The 27979-nt window shown below is 44.4% G+C and overlaps 2 protein-coding genes across 2 annotated transcripts; both read right to left on the minus strand.

The window, feature by feature from the left end:
* Positions 1–275: 275 nt before the first annotated feature.
* Positions 276–15528, minus strand: LOC140682001 (uncharacterized). The gene is made up of 3 exons (XM_072922841.1): positions 15396–15528; positions 3041–3380; positions 276–2477 (listed from the first exon to the last, which is right to left on the minus strand). The coding sequence occupies exons 1-3, from the start codon at positions 15526–15528 to the stop codon at positions 1790–1792; spliced, it is 1161 nt and encodes a 386-aa protein (XP_072778942.1). The 3' UTR covers positions 276–1789.
* On the minus strand, positions 15500–23080 carry LOC140681926 (potassium channel subfamily K member 16-like). Its single transcript, XM_072922636.1, has 5 exons — positions 22707–23080; positions 20777–20894; positions 18937–19102; positions 16592–16769; positions 15500–15802 (listed from the first exon to the last, which is right to left on the minus strand). Exons 1-3 carry the CDS (start codon positions 23058–23060, stop codon positions 19026–19028), a joined length of 549 nt encoding a protein of 182 aa, XP_072778737.1. The 5' UTR covers positions 23061–23080; the 3' UTR covers positions 15500–15802; positions 16592–16769; positions 18937–19025.
* Between the last annotated feature and the right edge of the window lie 4899 nt (positions 23081–27979).

Genomic DNA, 27979 nt, shown 5'->3' on the forward strand with positions numbered 1-27979 from the left:
TGAAGTCAGAGTTTGTCATCTCTAGAGTCCTGCTGGATCAAAGGTGATGGCACAAGGACACTTTTTGCCACTTTCTGGGACTATGTTGACTGTTCTGTTTTGCTTACCCAGTAAAAAGGTTTGGGAGTTGAGTTTGGGAAAATCACCAGATGTTCAAGCATAGATTTCCTCTGCTTTCTCTTTAAGTAGCTGTAAACTCCTTCCCAGTTTTTTCCCAGACACCTAAAAGCTACAATTACCTCAGGCTTTTGAAAAAGGTAATGAGAATCAATCCATTTCATTAGACAAATGTGAGGATTCTTTATTGACTTGAGGCAATTCAGAGAAAGTGTCCAATAGTAAATATCTCAATCTGTTCTGAAATGTATTAAAGAAAATTCTCATAAGTTCTGCAAGTATTGCCAATGGCTGCATCTCAGGAACTCTTCTGTTCTTCACTATTTTGCAGTGTTTTTTCTTGTGCTTTTTAGCATTATTTATTTATAAATATTTTCCACTGTTCTTCCAGGGGAAAAAAAAATAAACCATCTTCTAATCCTTAAAAAAAAAAAAAAATCAAATATGCACAAAGTTTTCCTATTCACAAATTCTTATAGAGAGTTGGTCAATACAGGGGTCAAAACATCATTTAATTTCCTGGTGAATGACCTGGAAGCTGGGACAGAGAGCACCCTCAGCAAGCTGGACTTGTTCTTAATTCTTGTGGTTATAGAATTGCATCTTTCAGGGTCTCCAGTGGCACCAAGGCTAGTTGAGTACTTGAAGGTTTAGCCATCAGAACTTTCTTTATTATCCCCTCTCAAAATGCTCAGTCATGGTCTGGTCTGTCTCCAGCAGAACTAGAAATAAAAGGTACTTTTTGCCTGTCTCTGGTGATGTGACTCCTCTTCATGCCAAAATGTAGGGATGGCATTTGGTCACCTCATAAAAGATGATGAACAAATATCAAGATGTGATTATTGGTGTCCTAAACACAAGTTTGAGACACAGTGCAGACTGTGAAAAAAATGAAAAAAAAAATGTTCCTGGATATTAATAGTTCTCCAAAAGAGAATTTTTTAAAAGTTTAAATAGAAGACTTTTTCCTTCTTTTAGACAACTCTGTAAAGAAAACCAATAATATAATTAGCCATATATTTTGGTTCACAGCAAGGACATAAGTAGCAATTGGCACATAGCAAGGTCAGCTCCTTAGTGAGCACTCTGTAGGTAAATGTGCCACACACGTAAAACAAGCAGCACACAAGAGAAGAGATGCAGAGGCCTGGAGCCTTTGATCACCCTAGGATCCACAGGATCCTGGGGGCTCTATTTTTAACATAAACATTAATTTTAAGACCAGTTACTTCAAAGCAGAAAAGAGAAAATTCTGGAAAGAATTCTGCTGGTCTCATGGTCTCTGAGCACCCTGAAGTGGTGGGTGTTCCTGAGTACCAGCTCCACCTGGAATATGCCATCACACCATTCTGCCCAACTTTAGAACTAGATCTCCATACAACACTGTGTAGATATTAATTATTCTGCAGGGATCTGTCCTTTTCTAAGCATGTGAAATCTCCAGGAAGAGGAGGAGATCCAAATATTACAATTATTATTATCCGCTCCCATGTATCTCAAATCCCCTTACCAGTGTGGCAGTAAGAGTAACAGGAAAGGCCTTGGCTTTGTGCAAGCCCTGCTCAGTAGTAGCAAAAACATCTCTGTATTATCAGCCCTGAGCTCAGCACAGGTCAAAAATACAGCCCCATAACAGCCTCTAGGAACAAAATTAACTCTACCCTAGCCAAAACTAACACAGAGGTGCAAAGTAGAAACTGGAGATGGTCCCTTTGTTGATCCCCACTGGATCCTGTTGGTTCCCAGCAGCAGGGAAAGGGCAGGGGGCAGCTGGCAGTGCCCATGCTGCACCAGTGCCTCGCAGGAACTGGTCTGCAGGGAAAAAAGAGCAGAACAGGAACAGCCAAACGTGGGCAAAGCTCAGTGAACCTTTATTACTGAAATTCACAGATTTCACCCCAACCAGAGGACTCTGCTGCTGCCCTACAGCACCAGACAGGCACAGGAATGCTGCGTGGGGGGAATCACCGCTGCGGATGATTTTCAGGTTCGGGGGCAGCTCTGCAGCTGCGAGTTCATCGATCTCGGTGCTGTCCTTTACGGGGGTGCGGTAGAAGCCCAGCATGTCCCCGGCGCAGCGCACGCGGTGCAGCTGCGAGTTGGGGACAGCGTGTCCCAGCTCTGCTGCCAGCCGGGCCAGCAGGCGATACTTCAGCCTGTTCTCCTGCAGGGGAGCCTGCTGCCAGTCCTCGGGAACAGAGGGCCCGAAGACCTCCCTGACGTGGCACTCCAGGCAGCTCTGCAGGTCCTCGGGAGGGATGTAGCTCCAGCAGCGTGGCAGGGGGTGGATCAGGCTGGGCTCGCTGCTCTCTGCCTCCTCAGGAACTGCTCGATCTGCTTCCACTTCTCCCTCCTCCTTCCTGCTGGCACCAGAACACATGTTCAGCCTCTGGGCTACACAAGACAGAGTGAGAGCATTTTTGTACTTGTGATGTTTTAAACCACTCCATCCAGACACTCCACATATCCCATGGACTCATCAGGTCTGTTAGCTAGAAGAGCACAGGCTTTCCCCAAGTGCTGCTCCCCACACAGGCTGCCTCTGCAGAGCAATCACACCCCCACCTTATTTCACTGCTCTGAATGAAAGCAGGATTTTAACAAGATTAGTTACTTGTTTTCTGTTACCGCTCCATTTCCTAATTTGCTATGAATAAAAAGCACTTCAGAAATTAACCACTATTACAGAAGAAAATCAGTGCCCATATGTAAAAAAAAAAAAAAACATTACTAGTTTTTAGGAAAAAAAATTACCTTCTCGTATGCCCCAATCTAGCCAACACCCATGCGTGGTTTCACGCAAACTGTTACAGAGGAACTGATTTTCATTCCCGCGAAATCCCTTTCTTCCCACTTCTAACAAAAGCAGTAACAGCTGTAAAGGCTCCAACCCTTCACCGCTGCGGCCCCGCCAGCAGTGCACCTCGGTGGGCGCTGGCTGCCCAGAGAACCTGAGGAGCCTCCTTCCCTAAGAACACTCCAAAGCCGCCTGGACAAACCCTGAGGGATTGGCTCAGGGAGTGCCAGGCTACATGACCTCCAGAGGGCCACGGCCCAGTGAAGGCCCAGCATGAGGAGAAGGCCAGAAGCCACCCCCACCCTGGGGTGGCCGCCCCAGAACGCCGTGAGCCCCGCGGGGCCGAGCTCCGGCCTCCGCCGCGCCGCCACCCGCAGCGCCCGCACCGCCACCACGCTGGGGGCGCGCCGGGCGCCTGCCGCGGCCACCGCCGGTGACGTATTGCTGCCGCGCCCCGCAAAGCCTCCTGGGAAATGTAGTCTATCCCATCAAGCCCGCCCCCTTTTGATGTTTGGTCTTTGTGTGCTTTCAGGCCTAAGCGACAGGAAGGGAGATAGAATCAAGCAGGCATCAAGCTGTAAGTGTTGTCCAGGTGTTGCAAACTGGCAGGACACAGAATATGCTGAATTTTAAGGGACCCGTCAGGACCATCGAGTCCCACTCCCGGCCCTGCACAGCACCATTCCCAAAAGTCACACCATGTGTGACTTTTGCCCGAGGGTATCGTCCAAATGCGTCTTGAGCTCTGCTAGGCTGGTGCCATTTCAATGACTTCCTAAGTGTTACACTGCTTTTCCTCACTGGAAAATCCATCATGGAAACATATTTCCCACATAGTATATGGAAAGGCAAAATGTGATGCTACAGCACCGGGTTTAATGAAGGAGCAAGTTCTAATGTCCTGTACCACAGTGTACATGTGAAAATCATGTTGTCAGACCAAACATGGACACACTGAGGTGCACAGCTGCAAGCCAAATTTTCTCCCCAAAATCCCACATACCCACCCACACTGCAATGACATGCAAACTTCTTTGTTGTGATGACTGAAAGATAGGCTGGAAGTAAAAGCACATAAACTGGTGTCTACATAGCAGGTATTTGTTTATTGCAGCGCTTTACAATCTTTGCTTTACATTCCATTTTTCCCATCCTAGCAGAAAGACAAACACCATGGTGTATTAAAGTTTCTCCACCAACACAGAAGCATCTAATATTGATTAAAAATATTTTTCATTAAATGTCTTATCTAAGACTCTCTTGAGACCAAGAAGGTGCCATAACGGTGATCTTCTTCAAAGTCAGAGTTCGAGTCCTGCTGTTCCTGGTTTGGCTAGAAACTGACATAGGAGGGAAGTTCTTAGAAGTGTTTTATTCTCAGTCTCATCTGTGATATGGTCTCACAGGTTATTAGAGAAAATCTGTGGTAGTCTTGAAAAAAAGCAGCGTCAGACATTTAGATACACTTTAAATAATCCCCTGCAGCCCACCTTGCATTCTTGACTCTTCAGAAGTACATAAATGTATTTCCAGATGGATAATTGCTGGTGTGTGCCTTTCCAGGCCTTCTAACCCTTTGATCCAGCACTCCAAGCACAAGATTACAGGTCCTTACAAATATTTTGAGGACACAGAGATAAAAAGGTGAATGGATATGATGCCTACCTTTTTCACTTAATTTAGGAATGGGAACCTTTTCAGGTCAGAAAATTGAAGGAAGAATCGTATTAGATAATGTCACTGTAAGGTGTTAGTATGCCTACCCATCACACTGACCATACTGTGCAGAAATAACAGTGATATTAAAATTACTCTGGAAAAGACTACATATTTCCATCACACGTAATCATATTTTGAGGGCACTTGTGCCTCTGAAAAATATCTTATAGTGGTTTTGTGTGTCCTTAAATAATAAAAGGAATAAACTTGCATCATGAGGGGAATGCAGTGCACTTATTACATTTGACCAAACAACTAACCTAACATTTTGTTTTTAAAAACGAAAAAAGGTAAACACTTGGCTTCGATAAAGGGAGGATTTAATTGTTTGTTACCTGTTAATCTGAGCAGTCCCCCCAAAAATCACAATTAGGTGTTGCATGATAATATTTGCATGGAATTTGCAAAATACAAACCACAGCAGATGTCTGAACTGGACAAGCTTGCTGAAAGAACTATTTGTAGGTGTGGTTTCTGTCCAGGAACGCTGGACACCAAGACAGAAATTCGAAGAGAAAATAGGCACAGCTGCGCAGAGGCTTGCAAACAGAACAGTAAAATATAACTCTTCATCAGCATTTAACAATCACTGTTGTTCCTTGCTTCCTAGCCACCAACATGGCATTCCAAGCTTGCCATGAAGAACAAAGTCATGGAAAGGGACACTGATGTTGCTGACCCTTAGCCTGTAGTTACATGGATAAACTGGCTGATGGGGTGGATTCTCCCAGAGCTGTCAGGACAGATAATCAGTGGAAATGAAGTTACTCCAGAATGGAGACATGCACTGAAGAAGCACAGGCCATGGATTATCTAATTCTCTGTGCATTTTTAGCAGGTTTGTGTTTTACTGAAGATTATTCAGAGCCACATGTTGGGCCCTACCACCTGCTGAATTTGGATACGATGTCTGTAAATCTGGTGTGAAAATACAGAAAATGAAACTCTGACTTCAGGAGAGAAACTGCCAATGCCTTTGTAACTACAACTGTCTCTCACAGCTGAAAAAATACCTTTTTTATTTTGTGAAATATGCATCCTCTCTATACAAAAGTAAGCCAAGGTTAAATTCCACCACTCAGAGCTTGATTTTACCTCAGGTCCTGTTCAAATGCCTTGATTTTGATTGGAGAAGGGCCTGAGAAACCTGGTCTAATAAGACCTGCTTTGAGTGGGATTGGATCAAAATTATAACATCTGTGCCAATGCATGAACATGGGAGTATCTTTCTTTGTCAAATATGGTAAGGAAAGGTGGATCTGCCAATCAGGAAAACAAAGAGTAGGACACAGAAAGAAGAGACTAATAATAGTCTTTATAGAAAGGTTCTTTATTTTGTAGAAAGTTTGCTTGTAAATAGCTTCATTAAAAAAAAAAAAAAAAATCAGCCTGTATCCAGACAAATTGCTGCTGAAATACCCAATCTGGTGACTCACAGCTCCTCACCACAGGAAGGAAGGCTTTTCTCTCTTCAAATGCAGTGTCTTCTCAGTAAGACATTGATGCCTACTGAAGTTAGAAAATCCTCATGGGTTTCTAACCTAGTAGAGACCTCTCAGTTTATGCCCTGTGTTCTGCCTGCACCATGCTTATGTTGGACATGCTTTGGAAACAAATGTAGTTTGTATTTGAGTTAATAACTCTGAAACATAAACTGTAAGGAATTTAGAGATTTTAGGAGAGCTAAGATTTTAGTTAGAGATAAGCTTTACTAGAGTTAATTAAAATAATTGAGTAGGTCTTGGTGAAGTTAAGAGTTAGTAGTTAACTAATAATTGTAACTTGTCAACACAATGTTTAGTTAGCTGGGTTTATAATGAAGAATATAGAATCTGACAAATAGCTTTTAGGAGCATAAGACAATTGTGGGCTTCCTCTGTTCTGAAACCAACTGAAGACAATGACAGTTCTACCAAGAGTTCATTTGTCATATTTGCATTGAAAAGGTAGAAAGGTCAGAATGAGGAAGACTTCATTTACTTCCTCATTTTGGGACCCCTCCCCATGAAAGGGACCACTGATCCGTTTCAAGGAACAAAATCTTAATAGCTTTTGAAATTATTAGCATGCAAAGTGAGGAATGGGATGTACCAAAATTATGAATATGTATTTGTATTTTGGGTATGCAATAATTGTATGGATAAAAAGACTCTGTAATCACTTGGAAGCCGCGGTGAGTATTTGGAGCTATCCCACACGCTGCCCGGCGTCGAATAAACATACGCTTTCTAACTTTAAACTGTTAGAGCGTTTTTGTCTGTCACAGTTGGATATTGGTACTAGATCAATATCCATATTTCTTTAATAATTCAACTCCCCCTGAACTGTCTTGGACAATAAAGCCTTGGGTCCTGCTGATGGTCCATCAAGAAAGACTCCTCTTGTGCAAGCAGCAGCTGCTGCATTGAAGTCTCCAAACTATTGGTAATGAACCAACACCCAAGCAAATCCATACTGTTTGTTTCAATAATAGTCACTAAATTCGTTTTAAAGTGAAAGAAACCAAGCTCTTAAGGCCACATTTCAGTGACCTAATACCATGCTTTGAACTTCTGTAGTCTGAGATGGAGCAACTCAGCTCCACTCCCCTTAGAGAAGAGAGAGGGGAAAGGCTTTTGGGTGTTTGAAGACTGCATTTGTAGCCTGAACTGCAGAACAAAATCCAACAGGAATTAAGAAATCATGGTAGCCTCCCGTTCTCTGTTCTGAGGGTGATGTGCACATCTCTGACTTCTAAATTTCTAATTTAGAAGACAGATTAATTAATTTCTCTAATTTCTACTAAAACATAGAGCACAGAAAAGAGAAACAAGACTCAATCTGCTTTTGGAAGATTGGAAGGCAGCAGCAGGAGCCATTTCCTGGGATGCCCCATTGACAGGGTGGGCACTGTGCAAGTACCTGAGTAACTCAGAACAGCTCCCTGCAGGCTCAGCAAAGCAGCACCTCTGTTGTGAAGGTGAGTTGAGCACTCTAGGAAATTGTTCCAGAAGGACATAAAGAATTTATTAACCTGCTTCTTGCACAAAGCAGTTTGTGCTCACCTGGTTTATCTGAAACTCTCACACTGGCAAGTTCAAGCCCTTTCCTCTTTTTCTTTCTTTCTTTCTTTCTTTCTTTCTTTCTTTCTTTCTTTCTTTCTTTCTTTCTTTCTTTCTTTCTTTCTTTCTTTCTTTCTTTCTTTCTTTCTTTCTTTCTTTCTTTCTTTCTTTCTTTCTTTCTTTCTTTCTTTCTTTCTTTCTTTCTTTCTTTCTTTCTTTCTTTCTTTCTTTCTTTCTTTCTTTCTTTCTTTCTTTCTTTCTTTCTTTCTTTCTTTCTTTCTTTCTTTCTTTCTTTCTTTCTTTCTTTCTTTCTTTCTTTCTTTCTTTCTTTCTTTCTTTCTTTCTTTCTTTCTTTCTCTCCTTCTCTCTCTCTTTTTTCTTTCTTTATCTTCCTTTTTTTCTCTTTCTCTCTTTCTTTCTCCATTTCTTTCTTCCTTTCTCCCTTTCTCCCTTTCTCCCTTTCTCCCTTTCTCCCTTTCTCCCTCCCTCCCTTCCTGGAATCCTTCCTTCCTTCTCTCTTTCTCTCTCTCTTTTTCTCTTTCTCTCTATTCTCTCTTTCTCTCTCTCTGTCGCTTTCTCACTTTCTTTCTCTTGCTTGCTTTCTTGCTTTCCCCCTTTCTTTTTTCCATTGCTTGTCCAATTTCTTGCTGTGAGATTTTCTTTGCAAGAATGAGTATGAATGAAAAGAACAGAACATTGTCCTGGATTTGTACAGTAGAAAGATATAAAAGAGAGAAGAGCAAGTCCACTGCACTGAAGCATTCACAGCTGAAGATACAGGAACCAGTTGTATGTGCAGGCACTGGTAGAATAAATACACAGTGACACTCAAATCCTGACACCCAAACCCCACTGCAGGGAAGCCAGAGGAGAGATTTGCCCACCTGCCACTATGTGACTACCCTGGCATCTCCAGGGCTTTCAGTGACTGGGAACAAAATGTGGTTTTGCCTGTGCCATTTTCCTGGTGTCCTCTGCCTGGAGGCCTAAAGGCCTTGCCTTTTGAATGGCATGGAACCCACAAGCAGTTTTTACTCACCCTGATTTCCAAAGATGTTCTGAAGGTATCCAGCTGATTACTGGAGATCAAAGCATTCTTGTGATAAACCTGCTCTGTGCATCTGTGTTGTGTAACTGATAACCCATCCTGCTTACAGGAGGAGGGTTGCTATTTGCTTTGGTTTCATCTCTCAAGAACTTTAGGTATTTCTCACCTACAGACTTATTAAGAGCTTAAGGCATAAAGCACTTAGGAGAGAACTGGGAGAAGAAAATTCAAAGCAGAACCCATTCTTTACCAAAAAGAAAAAACCAAACAACTCCCACTGATTAAACTCAACACAAAATATTTTCGTGGTTCATTTCAAAGCAAGGAATGTGGTTTTTAAAATAATTCAAACAAATGCTACCTTGAAATGAATTTGATTCAAAGCTAACTAAAGCCAAAGTGGGCTTTTCATCAGACATACCCAATTTTTGCCTGGTATCATTCAGTTTGAGGTCTCTTGTCATCTGCAAGGATTTATCTAACTCTGCCCACAGCCCTGGTGCAAAGTACCTATCCCAGCTGGCTAACAACTAGGAGACATGGTCACAGTCAGAGTGGCCCCTTGATGTTCTGTGCTATTGTTGCTTATTCATGTGAACAGATGACTTTGTTTCCCACTCGCATTTTGCTTTCTGCCCAGGAGTGGTGAATGAAACACTCGAGCTGAGTTGTGAATTACAGCTCCAGAATGAGCAAGGATCCTGCACAACAACAGCACCTGATCTAATTTTTCCTTTGCCTCTGTGCTGAGAGAAAAGCAAGGTAAATTCATGTTGAATGTCTAAGTTCACTCAGTGGCTGACAAGACCTCCTTTAATGGATCCAGTACAAGTGATGAGCCCAACCAACACAGCAATCGTTGTGGACAATGCGTGTCGTGTATCAATGAAAATGTGCATTTGTGACTGTCCTAGGGTGATGTTATGGTGTTTGTATCCCAAATCATGTGTTCTGTTTATGTTTGATATTATGTCCTGTGCTTTCAGAACTGACTCTGAAAGTAAAGGTTTGTTTTGTCTTGTTATCAGTCGGTTCACCTCCCCCCATGGTCTGTTGTCTAGAAGAGGCTAGTGCTGGCTGGCTTGCTTTGCTTTGCTTGCTGGCTTTTGCTGGCTTGCTTTGCTTTGCTTGCTCTTGCTCCTGCTTCTGCTTTTGCCTTTGCTTTTGCTTGGTAGTTTAGCTAAGCAGTCCAATTTTTTCCCTGGACTGCTTTTGTTTTCTTCCTTTCCCTTTCCTGAATATCATCCCAACCTGCTCCAGACTGGGACCTGGGAAACACTGAGGAACACCGAGAGCCTGTGCTTTGTGATTTGCAGTGCTGAAGAGCAATCCCCAGTGCCCAGACCCGGGCGAGAGACTCTCTGGATTTGTGATCTCTTCAGAGTGGTGAAAGAGTTTGGTTATCATCTGGTGTTGCTCTTTTTTTTTTTGTTTTTGTGCGGGGGAGTGTTTTGTTTGTTAAATAAACAGGTTCTTTTCCACTTCTCTCTGAGAAAATTCTTCCCGAACCAGGTGGGTGGGGAGGGGCCGTGTTTGGTTTTTTCCTGGGGGCTCCTTCCAGAGGTTTTTCTCCCAAATTTGCCCTAAACTAGGACATCAGCTTAAGGGGTATTGTTTTAAAAAACAGCTGTTCAAAGGCAAAAGTTCTCGTTATCTATCTCTAAAATAATCTTAATCCCTGGGAAGAGAAATCTTCTTCTTCTCTGGGAAGCACCAGACTACTCTTCTTTCTTTCTCTGTTCAGCCTTCTCATGGGATCACAGCTATTTCAACATCTGCTTATCTTAGCATGGAGGCCTTTGCTTAATATCAATTTGAACAATTTAATCTCCCTATAGTTTCATGCGTTATAAGGAAAAAAGAGTATTTTTTCCATAGCTTACAAGGGGATTTCAGCTCCAAAAACAAGGCATCTCCTCACCTCTCCCATCTGGGACTTAACTCCTTCCTTGCTGACCTTGATGTCTTCATGCTGTTCCTTTACATGCTTGCATCTTGTTCTTTTCTCTCACTCGAGGTAGGATTGAAGCACTGAAAGGGTTAACATCACGCCTAAGGCCCACCTGACTGGAGCTGCTGAGTCAGGATCGGCCTCATGGTTGGTCTTTGGTATTTTGTACGGGCTGCAGGGGTCTCTGGTCTCAGCCGTGCAGGGGGAAGAGGATCTGATGGCAAAGGTCTTCACATCCATGGCCAGGATCTGACGGCAAGGTCTTCACATCCATGGCCAGGATCTGATGGCAAGGTCTTCACATCCATGGCCAGGATCTGATGGCAAGATCTTCAATCCATGGCCAGGATCTGATGGCGATATCTTCACATCCATGGAGGCAGGATCTGATGGCGAGATCTTCACATCCATGGAGCCGGGATCTGATGGCAAGATCTTCAATCCATGGAGCCTTGATCTGATGGCAAGATCTTCAATCCATGGAGCCCTGCTCCAGCCAGGGCTTTGCAGCCTCCCCTGCCTTCCTGCCCGGCAGCTCCTGGGGCCTGGCCCTGCCAGACTGGAGTTGATGAGGAGACTGGCGGGCAGCCCAGGGAGGGGGAAAGGGGCTTGGCCCGCGGCAGGACCGCCCGGCTCGGCCTGGCCTAGAGGGGGGCTGGGGCTCTCCACCTCCTCACCAGTCGGAAGAGAAAGAGACAGTTCCCGGGTTTTTTCATCTTTAACGTGTATGTTTCACAGAGGTGTGTCCAGCTTCTCAGTGGTTCAACAGCCTGTCAGTTACACAAAAGCTTTGCATCACTTCCCTGAATTTCCTCCCATTCCAAACCAGGACACCCATCCAAGTCCACTGCCTTCAGAATCCCATATTCAGAAATCATTTGTTAACTGATTGTTATGAATAATTTATGTAGGTTTAGCTTTCACTATAGGCTTTAGTAAATTATTTTGATACAGTACAGTTAGAAATAGGACCACACTCCCGGTACTGAAGTGATTTCAGCATTTATTAAAATAAATAGGCCTAAAGCAAGGGGGCCCACCGGCCAAGCAGGAGCGTTCCCAGGTGGAGCAACACGAATTCAGTGGGTCAGATGCCCCTTTTTATCCTGTTTTCTGTCCCTTTGGATTGGTTTATTTTTGGATCCTTCATTTGCATGAAAGTTTAATGTGGTTCACTGGCCCATTCCTGTGGGATCATTATCGGTGTAGGAAAACCTGGTTGTAAAGCTCCCATTGTTGCCATTACAGCATTTATGTGCTGTAAATCATGTAAAAGTCTCCGTTTTCCTGATTTCTTTTTTATTACAAAAATAGGGGTATTCCAGGGGCTGAATGATTCTTCAATATGATCCACTTTCAAATTTCTGTGACTAATTCTTGCAGGGCAGTAAGCGTTTCGGTAGTAAGGGGCCACTGATCAACCCAGACAGGTTTATCTGTTAACCATGTCAAGGCTACAACTGGACATTCACCACCCTGCATCACAGTGGCTCCTATTAAAAATCCATAGTAATTCTGACACCCCATTGAGACAAACAATCTCATCCCCACAGACTTTGAGGAGTATCGGCAACAGCGGGTCTGATGTTAGCTTGTTGGCCATCGGGATGTTTCACATTAATTACAACGGCTGACAAGCCACCTGTTGTAGAACTACCCAACCCTGTAAGTCCAAAACTTGCATGAGTGAGAGGCCACGACTGAGGCCAACGCAGTCACGAGAGTATTGTAACATCTGCTCCAGTGTCAATCAAACCTGTTACCGGTATGGTCCCTGGAGGATATCCACTGGCTGTGAGGATGCATGTCTTTACTGGATGGTTCTCCGTTACTTTCTCAGTCCAGAACACTTGAGGTACTTACTGTACTGGGAACAAAACTCACAAAGGCTACAAGCTGAGCGATGCAAGTTCCTTTCTGAATAGTAATAGGGCAGTCATCGATATCATAGCATGACTCTGTCCTAAATAATCAACATCAATAAGTCCTAAATGCCCATGAATACCTTTAAGCGTAGTACTTGATCTCCCTATCAGAAATGCACTCAATCCACGTCTTATTGGGCCATAGGTGTCATGGGGCACTTTGCATATTTCTTTTGCCAAAATAGTTATTACTGTGTCGGCGGTGGGTACATCAATCCCTGCGGACCCACTTGTTGCTCCTGAGTACTGTTCGCAAATGGGTAGCTTTGCAGTACCGGGAAGGCCCATAATTGCTGTTTATGGTTGTCAGGTTATTTGTGTCCCCACACACCCCTTCGTGTTCTTCTTCCCATTTCCCTGCAACAGCTGACCATTTGCATGATACTTACTCTTGCACAGTGCCCAAATTTAGCACAATGATTGCACATAACATTGCTGCTTGCATTTGACTTAGATGTTATTTTCTGGGTATTACACTGTGCCTTTACATGTCCTTGCTGTCCACAATTACAGCATTTCGATGGTGGTCTTAGAACTGCAGCAAGAGCTGCCATTTTATGCTCTACTGAAACAACTTTTGAGCAAGCAGTAACCATTTCAGGCAATGTGGGCTTCCCAGGTATGGTGTCAATAATCTTTCTGCAGTCTGGGTTTGCATTTTCTTTCACCAATTGTATATACAATCTATGTCACAAAGGTTCATTGTCTACCTGTTTTTCAATAGCTGCAGCAAGCTTTTCCACAAACTGCAAAAATGGTTCTCTCATCCCTTGTTGTATAGTAACATATCTCTGCTTTGGAGCTGCCATTTCCATTGTTTTAATTAAAACACTCATGCCTATTTGCTGAGCTTGTGTCAAAATTGAAGGATCCCACCTTGCCTGTAAATCTGGGTTAGCAAAAGGCCCAGTGCCCAGTAAGGCATCAACGCCCACAGTGTGACGAGAGTCCTGTTGAAGCAGCTGCATGTTTGTTAAAGCTGTGCACTTCGCCACTCACCTCCAAGTTTCTGGAAACACACCATATTGTACTGGTTGGAATAAAATTGTAGCAAGGTGCATGATGTCATAAGGTGCAAGCATACTGCATTAATTACATGTATTAACTGCATTACCTCTGAGGAATTAATACCAAACTGAGCCACTTTCAATTGGAGATCTTGCACAACCTTCCAAGCAAAGATGTGATGACTATCATTCTGCCCTGTTCCAGGAACTGCTTTAAAAACTGGAAAAGCCATAGGATTATCACAGGCAACATTTGCGTTAACACTCTGCTCCTGAGGTACTTTTGGGGCACCTAATCTTTCTATTAGGTCCCCATTTTTTTCTTCAGCTGCTTTCTTCCTAACAAATTCCCAAAACTTCTGAGGCTGTCAGGGAAGCACAGTTACTTGACACAGAGGCAAAGTCCATGGGGCAGTAGGGCTAGATCTATTAGAAGGTGAACTGTCAACAGTTCCCTGACCCAACTCAGGTGTTACTGCAGGTGACTCTTCACTTGATTTGCTGTCACTGTCCAGCAATGGAGGATACGACCTTGCAAACTGTTCATGCAGCTCAGAAGGGGGCGGGGGGCAAATGGCTGGGCTAGAGTGGAGGGGTGTAGGTCTTAGATTCAGTCAAAGAGAAAACATAAAGTTTCTAACCAGGTAGAAGCTTGAGAAAGTGTTGAGAAAGAATGTAAATAAGTTCTTTATCTCTCTTGTAGTTCACATTGTTTATAATTGGGTTTTACTACTGTATGTCATTCACTGCACACCAATAGCGTGCGAGGTTTTCACTTCAGGACCAATAGAGCTGGTCTGCACGAAGCTCTGTATAAAAGAGCGATGTATTTTGAAATAAATCAGAGTTATAGTCTCAGCCTTCTGAACAAAGTCTATTCATTCCCATCCTGCCTCAACAGCGTCAGAGGGGAGCAGGGGGCAGACAGCTGGGTTTGTCTCTCTGCTAAAGACATTTCAGCCAACTGGCGCAGTGGTGTAGTGTATACGGGGACCGCTGCAAGCTGCTGCGCAGGTGTGAGATAAAGAGGCTTAGGAGTCTGATAAGGAGGTACTTTGGCAGTCTGCCCAGAAGCCTTAGCAGCTTTCCCAAAAGCTTCAGCATCCAGCCCAGAAGCTCTGGCAGTGTTCCTGGAAGCTTTGGCAGCTGGCATAGAAGCTCTGGCAACTTTCCTGGAAGCTTTGGTAGCCTGCCTGGTAACTTCCATGGACACCTGCACCTTCTTCAAGGATGTATTCAACAAGTTCCCCATCAAAGGCCCCATCTGACTCATCCCTCCCATCAGACTCCTTTATCAACCCCAAATCTTCATCCACGTTGTACTCTGCTTGTTCCCGCTGTTTTCCATTCCTTTAATGCCTCAAAAAGCGATCTCCAATTGGGTAACAACTAGATGGATAAGTTTTATCTCCCGCTCAGATGAGTTCCCACAGCCTGTCCCTGACTTTTTTCAAAGTTTTAACACTAAATGCTGTGTCAGGATCAGTGGCAAAATCCTATGATCTAGCCCACAGCAATATACTACGAAGGGCATAGTCTGAAGTATTAATTCCCTTATTTCTTAACAAAGCTTTCCATGTGGCCAAAACAATCTCTTCCTCTTTAGATTTATTTCCCATTATTACTAGTTGGTGCCTCCCCTGCTTCCAGGTGTCCTGATAGGAGAAAATCAAGTCTGGACCTCCCTGTGGCTTCCACACGCCACTCTCAGCCGCACCAGCGCCGCCTCCCCCGCTGCTCCCCAGTGGGTCACGGCTGGGAGCTGGGACCCCGCGTGGCTCCAGACTGACCACGCTGTTCAGGCTGTTGCTCCATGCGGTGGGCACCAGCTGTCACTGGTATATACACTGTATCCCGAGGCGGTCGCCACACAAAGCACAGACCACAGGCGGTCTCAGATGGCAATTCTTTATTATCGAACATGGCTGACCTTTTATAAACTTTCTAATTGTTTATACTTCTTCTACCCCAACTATTGGCCACAAAAAATCAACATAACACCACTGGTGAACAGTAACAGTGACTTTAGTTAACTTTCTAAAAATACTTTGTCCGTCTGCAGTGCTCTCCTTATCTTTCTTCAGTTCTTCTCTTCTCTCAGTCTCCTTGGTAGCAGCCTTGGAGAGAGCTCTTTAACAGCTTCTTCTTGCTCTCAGCTTCTTTTCGCTCCTTTAGCTAACAGGCCTGCTGTTAGCCCCTTCCACAGTAATTCATCCATGAGGGGCAAGAAACAAGTAGAGCAGAATAGGATTAAAAAGTCTAGTGATTAATTAGAATTGGTTAAAGTCTGACAGACCTTGAGATGACACCAAAATTAAGCATCCTAGAGTGTAGCCTACAGCACACTACTCGCATTTCTATATTCAGGAAACATGTTTTCTTCCTTTTACGCTGTCTTAATTTAAAAGCTGAAAAATTCAAGAGGAATTATTACATCCTCCAATGAGTCCATGAAGTTTCCTCTCAATGATCTCCTTAGTGTTACTGCAGTCTACTATTCAAGTATATGGGACAACTGTCACAGTAATCTCATTAAAAATGTGTACTTTGTTAAAATAACCATCACAAAAATCAGTCATAGTAAGGTAGATAAGACAGAATCAGTATTGATATTGAAAATCTCTTATGGAAGCCGAGAAAGGCAGAATCCAAAAACTTCAGAAGTGTGTATATAATATACTCATTTAGTTGAAAAAAACTAATACATGTTTATTAGAACAAGTTTGGGTTTTTTTTTAAATCTCATGTTTTCTACTTTGGATAGCTTTACCTCAGCAGTCTACAAATTATTTTTGCTGTATTAAACTAGTGAAACAAGGATATTTAGTCTAGATTTTTAAGTTCCAGAAGGAAGTATTATGCAGTGTTACAAATGAAAAGCTACGTTAGCTTCCTAATTTATCAGTAAAATACCTAACTGCAGAATGATATCAGCAAGAAATTCTATTACTTTGGAAGAGCAGGGTGATATGTTAGAGAACTCTACCTTTGCCGACACTGGAGAAGAAGGAGTAGCACAGGGGTTGGAATAGCTACTGCTGTCTGCAGGCTTCACTGAGGACTGAGCTGATCTGTCATCTGAGGATTGTCTGGAGAGCAAAATGTCTTTTTCTTTGTACTTCTTTGGCTGGTGGAGTGCAGGAGAAGTAGATTTCACTGAAACCCTACAAAGGACATACTTTGAGTTTCACAAGCAGTCACTGAACAACGTACATCGACCTGCCAACCTACTGCATGACCACATGTATTACAGCAACTACAAAATCTATTAAAGCCTAACTAAAAACTCATACTGACCATTCATTGCTTTTTAATGCTACTGTTCAACTTCTTCTGCTACTTCTCAAACATCACAATTCATGGACAATATTCCTGACTGCTCTCTCCAACAGCAGCCCCAGGTATGAAATACTTCTCTTTGGGACCACAATGCAGCATACAACAGTATAACACCTTCCAACTTTACTTCCGCTTCTTTTGACCAAAGTAGTATTTTGTTAAAAGAGATATAGCTTCAAATAACATACATTGACAAAAAAATAGTGGGAATATTCAATATTTTTGTTTACATATCTATACAAGAAATGAGGAAGTGAACTTCTAACTGTCTGTATCCAAAATGTGGATCCTTATGTAAGATCCAGGAGTAGGAACCTGCTTGAGTAGGAGAGCAGTTTAGGATCTTTTTGGAAAAAGGGGCAAACCTGTTCTCATTTCTATTAATCACCATCATCATCACAAAAAAGTACACTTTTCAGAACAGTTTTACAAGGTGGTTGAGCATTTATAAAGATGAAAAATGAGTAGGAAGCTTCTCAAAAGAGGCACTGATATTCTACCTTAAAATTAATATTCTCTCTAAAGTATTTTTAATCCTAGATAAAATATCTCAATTTTGCAGATCACTCTTGGGAGCAGGACGAGAAACATCAAAAAAATCAGCCTCACCAAAAAAAAACCATTTTCTTTTGAATATACTGTTTTAAGAACTTTCAAACAGCTCTACTTTGTAAGAATTCCAAAGTAAAGTTTGCACAAGACTTATATTTTTAGATGGAGCTTGAAATCATAGATCTGTGATGAGAAGAGTGTAGTAGATAGGGACAGGCGAACGGAAGATCCCGGGATGTGACGGAAAGAAAGACCCTTCCCCCTTCACCCTGCAACACATTATCTACCACCCCCAGAACATGTAACCACACCTAACCCAGTAGTTTTCCACTCCTGACTAACCCTAGAGACCCTACGAACTCCCTCTGACGTAGCAAAGTCCCCCAAGACTATTTAAACCCATGAGATAAGATAATAAACGCTTTCGACCATCCACCACATTGGTGTTTGCGTGTGTCGTTAGCCCGAGTAGCCCGGATGAGGCCGGGCTGCCGTGCTGCCTCCTTGCAACCAGGTCGCCGTTGCCTCCCCTGAAGGCAACACTGTGTACAGAATTTTCTAAACCAAGATTGCCTGGAAATTAATGGCAACTGGTGGATAATTTGTCTTCATGTATTGTGTATATGCTTGAGTCTGTATCTGATTGAGCCTTATCTGCTGTTTAAGTTTGCCATATATGACAAGAAATTCAGCAATCTGAACAGGGTTATATGTAGAAATCATACCTTGTCCTGAAAGAGAATTACAGTAGGAGACACAGAAAAGCTATTCTCACTTCCTCAGCAGTGCTGAGAGAAGGAGAGGAGCTGAAAATAAATTGGGGTATAAACCAGACAAAAGACATCCTATCTGGAGGTTGTTACAGGTGTCTCCTCATCTTTCAGCAACCAGGCTGAAATGGACAACTTCATCCTGATGCTTCCTTTCACGGTTAAGGGTGAGGGGAGACTAAAGGACTGGGTAATCAGTTAGGAGGGGTAACACACTATGCATTGAGTTAAAATCCATTTAAACCTCTACACCTCACCCAATTTTTACAGCTTTGCACAGCACACCTGCTTTTTGCTGCCTCAAGGTGACGCCTAATCACCCTTACTGATTTTCAAGGGATGCATGCACTTCCCTTCCCTAGGGTGTTGGCTCCTGAGATAAGTGTCTCAAAAAGTGGGGTGGGATGCCAAATTTCTCCACTGATTGCTGAAGGGGGCTGGATTTCTGCCATCTAGGTGGGAAGACAAAATGCATCCCTTTGTCTGAATATCTCCCCTATGGCAGACATGTCTGCTTAGCTCTGCAAGTGAAGAATGTCTCTTTTCCTGCCCTAGAACAACATCTAACCCAGCACAAGAGCAAATACAATCGAGGATAAGGCAGCATAGAAGTTGAGAAGAACACTAGAAGTGAGCATATAATTGTGCCTGAGTAGGTAAAACCAATTACCTTTCTCATTCCTTTCTTGTAGAGGAATTTCCCCAGCTTTTTACAGAGCAGTGTGAGCATCTTACCAACACGGTGCAGAAAAACAATGTTCAGAGGGATTCCAAATAGAGCAAAAACTCACAAAAGATCTGTCTCCCAGCAGTTTTAGGATGTAATGTGCCATAGCCTGTAAAAAAAAGATGGGTCAGAGGAGATACTCCAAAGAACTGCAGCAATTCACAGTCATATTCACCCTTACTCCAATCCAGCCTGCCTTTGACTCTAAAAGGTGTGGCTAGTGTTTCTCAGACCAAATGCACGATTTTTTCCTCTGAAAAAGGCAGTAAGCAGATAAAGTGGCTCTGTGTGTTCCCAGCACAGTCTTAGCGGGAACAAAAACACAATCAAGAAGTAATTATGGGAAACATGCTCTGTCCTGTGACAAATACATGGAAAGTCAGAAAATAGAAGTCAGAGGATCTGGAAGACATCAGAGCTGGAGTCCCAGGCTGTCAGGATCACATGCAGCCATCTCCAGCTTCCTGTTGATCTGCCTGTGTGTTAGTGACCTCCCTGGCTACATCCCAGCGAGTTGCTATGTCCAGATACTGACTCCAGTCCCAAGGCAGTGCAGTGTGCATTAGAATAGATGGTGCTAATTAGTCCAGACCTTGCCGGTGGCTGATTTATTCATACCAGAGAGACATTTGCCTTAAGGTCCTACTAAGTAGTGGAACAACCCCAAACATGTCCCTTAGTCTCAAGACTCTTGGACCCCATGAGGTCCATTCCTGAGTGCAAGAATACTGAATTTTGTGTATGTCCTTATGCTATCAGTGACGCTGGGAAACTGCATTTCCCATGCACAGCTCATGTCAAGGCATCCATGCCTTGGAAAATGCAATGTTTTCTTTGGGGGAAAAGACAAAACAACTGAGTGATTTTTGGGCTACTAGATTCCCAAATGCATGAGCTGTCTTGTGCTCCCTGTTGCAGAAATATTCCAATTTCAACGATTATTCCACTTTCAACGATGAGGGTCAGAACCCTCCCCTTCCACAGGAGATCTCCCTGCGGGCTCAGGCAGCACTTACACAGCTCCCATGATGCTGGGGCACTGCTGGGGCCTTTGGGGCATGTGACACTCACAGATCAGATGTGCTTAGGGTCTGGTCTGGGAGGAGTGAGGCCTCAGCACCACTCTGTAAAAACACAGATTTGACTTCCACTGTGACTGTGAAGCAGGTGCCAACAGTATGGGTTTTATCCCTAAGTCTGGCATGCCTGCACTTTTTGGGATGTGCATTTAAAAGAAAGGATGAAGCCTGTAGGGGTAGGCAGGCCCTGTAAAGATCAGAACAGCTTGAAGCAGCAGCGTAAAATTCTGAGGATTTGCCTTTACCCCTTCCCATTTTTTTTCCTCCTGGCACATTACTAATTGTATATGTGAATTAACAGCCCAAAACAGGTTATGGAAATAGTGCCCAGGCCCCAGCAGGATTCACTTCTTTCCTTTCAATGTTAATGTTTTACAGCACTCTCAGATTTAAAGCCTGGAATAAACCAGGAAAGTGAAGTTTATCTCCCACCCACAAATATCAGCAGAGTGAAAATTATAACAGATGATTTGAAAAAAGAACAAGCGGGAAATAATATGAAAGGCCACTGATATCTGACAAGCCAAAATAAAGCATCAAGAGATGTGCAGTGGGAAGGTCTTAGGACTAAGACTAAGCCACCCATGACAACAAAGAGCTGGAGTTTTTATCCTGGAAAGTATTATCCATTCGTTTCTTAATAACCAGACATAATAAGCATCACTGACACACAGGCACACACAAATGGAAAGCATTAGACCTACCTATTGTGGAGACAACGGTGCCTGCAAAGAAGGAGTTGCTAAAATCCCAGTTGCTTTCTTCAAACTGTGACTCGTTTCCAACAGGGTAAACTCCATTCTGAATGGCTTCAATCAGGTTCTGGGAGAAAAAGCAAAGTTTGGTATCATCCTGATGCTTTTCTGAAGTGCTTGCTGCAAAAATATTACAGGTTTAGCCAACTGCTGCTCCCCTCCTGCGAGTACCACTCGCCTCACTTCAGAGATTGTCTGACACTATTCACACCTTCACCTCCAAGCCTGGAAAACCATTATCCAGTGGTTTCAAGTGTTCAACTTCTGCCCTATTTGTGCTGACTCTTCTAGTGGGTGTTTGGAGAGAAATTGTTTCTTTCAGTGTGACCAAGGACCTCGTTTCTTTCACATCAAGTAGATTGGAAAATCGCCATCCTGTGTGTGACCAGGATATGGCAGAGCACTGATTTAAGAGATGGGGGTGGCTGGTTTTTTGATTTGGATTTGCAGCTGAGATGGCAGTGGTGGAGCCAATATTTGATCACCCACCTGTATGAGCAGTGGCTCTGATCCGTCCCAGTGAGTTCTGATCCCTCCCCACATCAGTGAGTTGTACCAGGGTACACATGAGATAAACCGAGAATTTAATTTCAAGTCTGTATTTTGACTCATGTCACAGAATTAAATTCAGAGAAAGTCCACTGATTTCCAAAGCCTGACATACACATCCTTCTCCAAACTGTATGCATGAATACACATAGATAAATTTGCACATTTACACAGATGTTTGCAAAATTGCCTTTGAGAGGAGGTTAGAAGGGAACATCTGTTAGAGATGGTTTCAGTTGAGTTGAGGCTGCCCTGCTACACAAGGATTGACTAAATATTTCTTCCACACCTCTCCAGTGCTATCATTTATCACTTTAGGAAATTTCAGACTCTTCCTTGGTTTTAATTCTAAGTGCTGTTACTTTTTTTAACCCCTTTTTTTTTTTCTTTTTTTAAGTTAAAAGGAAATTTAAAAAGCAAACAATATCCAGTTGTCCCTGTATTTAGCAAAGAGAGAACATTGGACTGGACATCTGGAAGCTCTTATTTTTTATTTCTTTCCTTCTTGAAAAGCTCTCTTTTTTTTTTTTTTTACCTTCTTTCCTACCCATAAAAAACAAGGTGAAGAGGATGCATGCATGGGTGAAACAGGGGCTGAATTGCTGGTTCTGCTATTAGAAGCACCAGTTCTTCCCCTCATTTCTTTATTCTGTGAAGTGGACCATTAAGAGCTCTGCTAGTTTTCCGTGTGCAAATGCTTCCAGCAAGGCTTTAACTCCTCATTTTCTCCTGCATTATAGCAGATAGAACTCTAAAATACCCAAGTTGAAGAGACAGCCATATTCGTCTTCATCTTCCTGTGCCATGACCAGAAATATTTTCCCCTGGCCAGGCTACTTGTTCCACTTCTGCAGCATCCTCAAAAACTAAACTCTGATCATGCCACCCTCCTTGTAGTTATTTAGAGCTGTTTGGGTTTTTATTTCCCCCATCCAGACATTTCCTTATTGTTCCTTTGTGCTATCTGTGATGCTGTTCCAAGTGGCAGCCACACCTATTCATTTCAGACAGCCACATTTTTCTTGCCATACCACCTGTTGTGTAAGAGCACAGCCCCACTAAAAGAATCAACAGGAGGCAAAACCCAAAAAACCCCAAGGATATTGTGAGATGGGGATTTTTAATATCAAGCATACACAAAGTTTCGTCTGGCTGCATAAGTTGTATTTGCCATCAGAGTGAGCTGCCTGCTCACACCACAGAGGGGTTTGCTGGAAGCCTCCAAGTGACCACAATCAGAAGGAAAACAGTAAGAGTTACCTGTGCAGTGAGGACAAGTAGGGAACAACATCTGATGGGGAAACAGGAGGGAGAAAGGACTTCCACTCACCTTCATGAACTGCTCCATTTCCACCACCGTGAGCTGGGTGAAGTTCTGCAGAAAAGCCTCCTTCATCTGCGCAGCTGCCATTTTCTCCTGCTTCTCAGCAGTCCTCTCCAGGGCCTGGAACACGGCAGCACCCACCAGCAGGTAGACAAAGTAGCCGGTCACCAGCAAAGCTGTCTGCAGCTTACCACTGCGCATGGCCTTCAGGGTGACTCTGCAGGGGATGGGGAGCGAGAGGTGGGATTGTAAATCCCTCACACTCCTGGGAAGCCTCCCCGGGCAGGAAGAGCCCTCCCAGCTCTGCTTTCCACTGGGATCCCGCACTAGCAGGGACAGTGTGCTGCCAGATGTATTCATGGGGAAGTTGGAAGCGGGGGGGGGGGGGGGGGGGAGGAGCACAATAAACTCACACCCCCCTCCCCCCAAAGGAAAAACTTTCCATTCTCTGAGCTGCATGCTGTTTAGGGATTTCCTCTTGTCTGTTAAACTCTCCCTTGCTGATCTCAGGAAAAGTGGGTCAGGATTTGAGCAGCTGGCAGGTGGCCATCTCCTCCTCAGAAGGCTCTGGGGAAAGGTGAGGATAGTCTGGAAGGGGTCCACAGGGGAGTTTGCTTGGAAAACCATTGTTTGCCCTCCTCTCCTGCTGAGTCCAAGAAGAGGACTCCAGAGCAAGCTTCTGATCCCAGGAGCTCCTTCATGCCCTGTGTTCAGGGGCAGTCTCAGGGAAATGCAGCTGGACTGATCTTTTGGGCTTCACTTGTCTGCTTGCAGCCCAGGGCAAGGTCATGCAGCCCTGCAGGGCCTCAACAGCCCGGAGCAAAACCTTGGACACACAGGCAAATGGCTTGGGTTGCATATGTGCCAAATCTGAACAGGTTCTTCTGCCAGGAATTCCTCTGCAGTGTATCCAAGGGAATACATTACACTTGTACTGGGTGCACAGTTAGATGGATAAAAAGGTACCTATGCCATCAGATCCGTGGACTCATAAAATCATAGAATTGTTTAGGTTGGAAAAGACCTCTAAAATCATCAGACATGGTGTTTATGGACAGAGGTTAGTGGTGGGCAGTGCTGGATTAATGGCTGGACTCAATGACCTTAAGGGTCTTCTCCAATCTGACTTTGACTCTCTGCTGCCTACAGCATTGTAACCTGTGCTGATTTCAGAAGGATGATTCCCATGCATTGAGAAGTCATTTATATAACTGTCAGAGCTTGTTTACATTAGCTTCAAGAAGAACTTGGGTACCACTGAGAAGAATTTGTAAGAGAGGGAAGCCCTTGAATGAAGATGTGGATTTTGGAGTGGACAGCAGATAGGTCTGAACTTGGCTGAACCATGGACATTGTTAACACTCATTAATTTTCTTGACTTTATATTTCCCAGCATTTCCATTTTCTCTGTGCACAATTTCATTTTTATTTCAGCAGATGCCCTACTTTAATAATGAGAGCACATTGAAGCAAATCACCCTATGAAAAAGCATTTAAAATACACCACCTATTCTGCTCTTCAAGTCTTTGTGGTTTTATTGAGTTTGAAAATACCAAGAAAAGGCAGAGGCTCTGGGATTAGCTTTGCAGAACTGGTGTAAACAAGAAGCGGCACGTGGCTCACAACTGCAGACTGTCCTTTCACATACAAATCTGTTTGACCTTAGAGGAAAACAGGAAGACTATGAATGAAGGTAAGCAGCTTCTAAAACCCTTACAATGTTTGAAGATCTTCCTTAGGGTTACTGGAAAAGGGTTTGTTGAAACAGGATATGCCGTGCTTCCTTTAACTTCTTTTGAAGCTACACGTCAAAGGTGTGCTTCTTACTCAGATTTAAATTATTGCTCCAAAATAAGAACAATCATAGCTCCATCCTTTTGTGTCTCTCAGTCTCCCAGACCCATGAGATAAGATAAAGCCCTTTACACATACAAATGCAACATGTGTTCATCATTCTCAACAGACATGGAGATAATACAAGTGGATTATTTCCTCAGTTCATCTGAGGGGAAAGATAGAAATTATATGAAACTCATGTAAGATCATGAGAAATTCAATATTGATGACAGCTGCAGTGGTTTGTTTGTATGGGTAAGATGCCATGAAACCTCATCTTTCTTATGCTGTCTCTTCCAGCCTCTATATATATACTAAGTTGGGTTTCCCTCTAAGCCCCTCTCCAAAGGGGCTATTTGTGCCTGCATCTCCAGAAACCTTTGATTGCAAGGCAGTTTGGTGACCTTGTTTTTTCTCTAGCTCTGGAACAGGGAATACACATCAACTTTTCTCAGTCTGTTTCTTCATGCAAATAATCTTTAATAACCTGCCTGTGTATCTTTAATAACCACTACTGATTGTTTGAATGTGAGAGGAGTGCCCCATCACACAGCATCTTGTTCATACTTGGGTTGACACTTCCACAGGGAACAAGGGAGGTAAAACACTGTTCACTGCTAGGATGTTTGCAGAAAAGTTTGCTGATAAGTCCTTCTTTGAGGAAGAAAGGAAGGGGGACTTCACTTAGTGGAATTATTTATTTGAAGTAATTCCTTGTAACGGTAAGAGTATTTTCCATTAGCATTGACTGTTCTCCTCTCCTTATTTTGCCCAGATTAAAAACTGCAAAAAATGTTCTTGGTGGGGGTTGCTAGAGCTGTACTGCTTGTTACAGCTGTTGAGTGTCAGGGGCTTGAGACAAAGCACCATTATTGACTCAGTTTCCCCACAGGGGTCTGGGTACTGGGTTAGCTTGACACCGTTCACCCCAGCCATAAAAGCCAAGCATTTCCCAAGTGCTGGGAGATGTTGTAGGTACACCACCCTCATCCAAAGCCTGATCCTGGCATCTCACACCTGCTTCATACCCACACTGATAACCTGTCTAGATAGCTGGGAAGGTAAATGGGAACGCTGTACCTGGTGAACCAGCCACCATTACCTTTGTACTCAATGATCCTCAAGGGCGCCTTCCAACAGGGATATCTATGAGATTGTGAGTGGAAGGCAGATGAAAATAAATCCAAAAGAGAGAACAATGGGAGTTATTTGAAGAAGCTTCCCTCAAAAGCAGCCTTAAGCAGTGCACCAGGGCCTTTCTGAGTTCCTGAGGGAGGAGTTGGCTGAGGGGACAAAGGGTGGGGTTGGCTGGGCTGTGATGCGCTCTGACACCTGTGACATCACAGGGGACGTGTCACAGAGGGGGAAGCAATAAAAGGCCCCAGCAGGTTAACGCTGGCCTTCTATTGCTTGGGCAAGCGGTGAGTACACACACGGTGGGGAGGCTGGGCTGGGGACAAGGGCTGGGGCAGAAACGCTGCAACCGGGGCTGGCTTCTCCCCCTGCATGCAGGGACAGCCCCTCATGGGAGAGCCTTGGGCAGGCCACAGGGCTGCTGCTGCTGCTGCAGCTCCAGGGGCACTGGGATAGCCCTTGCTGCCTGCCAGCTGTCTGGGGCCCTGTCCTTCCTGCGCCCAGAACCCTGAGCATCCTGTCCTCCCTCCAGCAACCAGCAGTTCCTGCCCTCCCTTCCCCCCTCAAGGCCTTCTCTCCCTCCTCCTGCAGACCATGGATCCAGTCGTGTTCCTGTTCGCGCTCTTGCAAGGTCTCATCCAGTACCCGCCGCCCGTGGGTGATGGTTTGGATGAGGAAACACATTGGCGCATGGAAGCGCGTGCAAAGTACCTGGAATGGGAGAGGCTTCGGCTGGAGCAGCAGGTGGAGCAGCTCTCCCAGAAGAAGATGCCACACTTGCAGCTCTTAGCTGTTGCTGTGCTCCTGGCCCTGGTCTTGGTCCTGTGGATTCTTGGGTTGAGAAGGAGCCTGAGGAGAGAGGAGAATGAAGAAGAAAACCATGGTGCAAATGAAGAGGAAGTTGGCAATGTTGCTGGAAATGAAGATGACAATGATGGAAATGATGTTGTCAATGGGGCTGCACTTGCAGAAAACAACAATGACAATGATGTTGAAAATGTAGTCCAAGAAGAAGACAACAATGTTGACGATCGTGATGGACAAGATATAATGGAGCGCATACAGTGGCCTGTACAGGACCTGCAGAGAGTCTGTGAGTGGATAACTGACCTGTTGGACAATTATACAATTTACTTTGGGCATGTCTTGTCTGACAGTTTCTACCCAGTCCTGCACCGACCCATCGGGGTGGGCAGTGCCTTTGAAGGTTGGAGTCCCCGTGAGCAGGATGTCGTGTACTGTGTGCTCATACCCATGACTCCTCCCCGAGGCCACAGCTTCCACCTGGAGCTGGACGGTGAGGGGCAGAGGCACGTGAGGAACTTCCGTGTCCGTGTGCAGCTGGAGTGCACCGGCACGAGGCCGCAGCAGGGTGAGAACATGCTGTGCTTCCTGCACAACCCCGAGGAGGAGCTGAGGAGCAATCAGGATCCCAGCCTCCTAGACACCCTGTGCACCGACTCCTACCTCGACGTGCAGAAAACTGCCCTCTGGTTCCGGCAACTGGTGAAGGCAATGTGGCCAGCTTTGCCTCAGTCACACAACTGGCATTTAACGCTGCTGCCCTCCACACGCTCCTGCCAATTCAAGGTGACCAATGGTGAAGAAAGCTTCAGGATTGAGATCCTGTTCGGGGTGCGGAGAGGTGACTCAGCCATCTTTGTGAGCAGCCAGCCTAGAGAGGCCTACACACTAAGCACAGCCTGGCCTGAGTCCTACACTGTGGCAGAGGCTGAGTTCTTCAAGTACATTGCCAGGCAGGCCCCCTCTGACAGCTTGCACCTCAAATGCCTTCAGTTCTTCTCCCGCCTTGTTCTGGGCTTCAGCTTCTCCACCTACACCATGAAGACCATTGTCATGCACCTGCTCATTGCCATGCCCGTGTCATCGTGGAGCAGGGGACATCTCCGGGAGCGACTGACAGATATCAGGGACAGCCTGCATATATGTTTGCGACAAAAATGCCTCCAGCACTTCATTGTGGGTAACCGGAGGTTTCCTCAGGACATCAATTTACCCCCAGATGTAAGAATGGGTAGGACATACAATCTCTTCCATCACCTGGCACAGCAGCCGGCTGCCCACACCCAGGCAATGCGGGATTACCGGGTGCTGCACAAGACGTTCAAAAGGATCGCTCTCGGAGAGGATGACTGAAGGAAGGGCAGGAGCCATGGCCAAGTGCACAGAGCAGTGCTTGTGCTGCTCGCAGCTGTCAGCAGACAACCACCTCCTAGCACAAATTTGGTGCTAAGGAGAAGAGGATGCGTGCAAAGGCTCTGGAGAAGGTCCAACAGCCTCTGCTGGC

The sequence above is a fragment of the Taeniopygia guttata genome, chromosome Z (assembly GCF_048771995.1).
Source record: "Taeniopygia guttata chromosome Z, bTaeGut7.mat, whole genome shotgun sequence".
In the NCBI taxonomy this organism is placed as follows: domain Eukaryota; kingdom Metazoa; phylum Chordata; class Aves; order Passeriformes; family Estrildidae; genus Taeniopygia; species Taeniopygia guttata.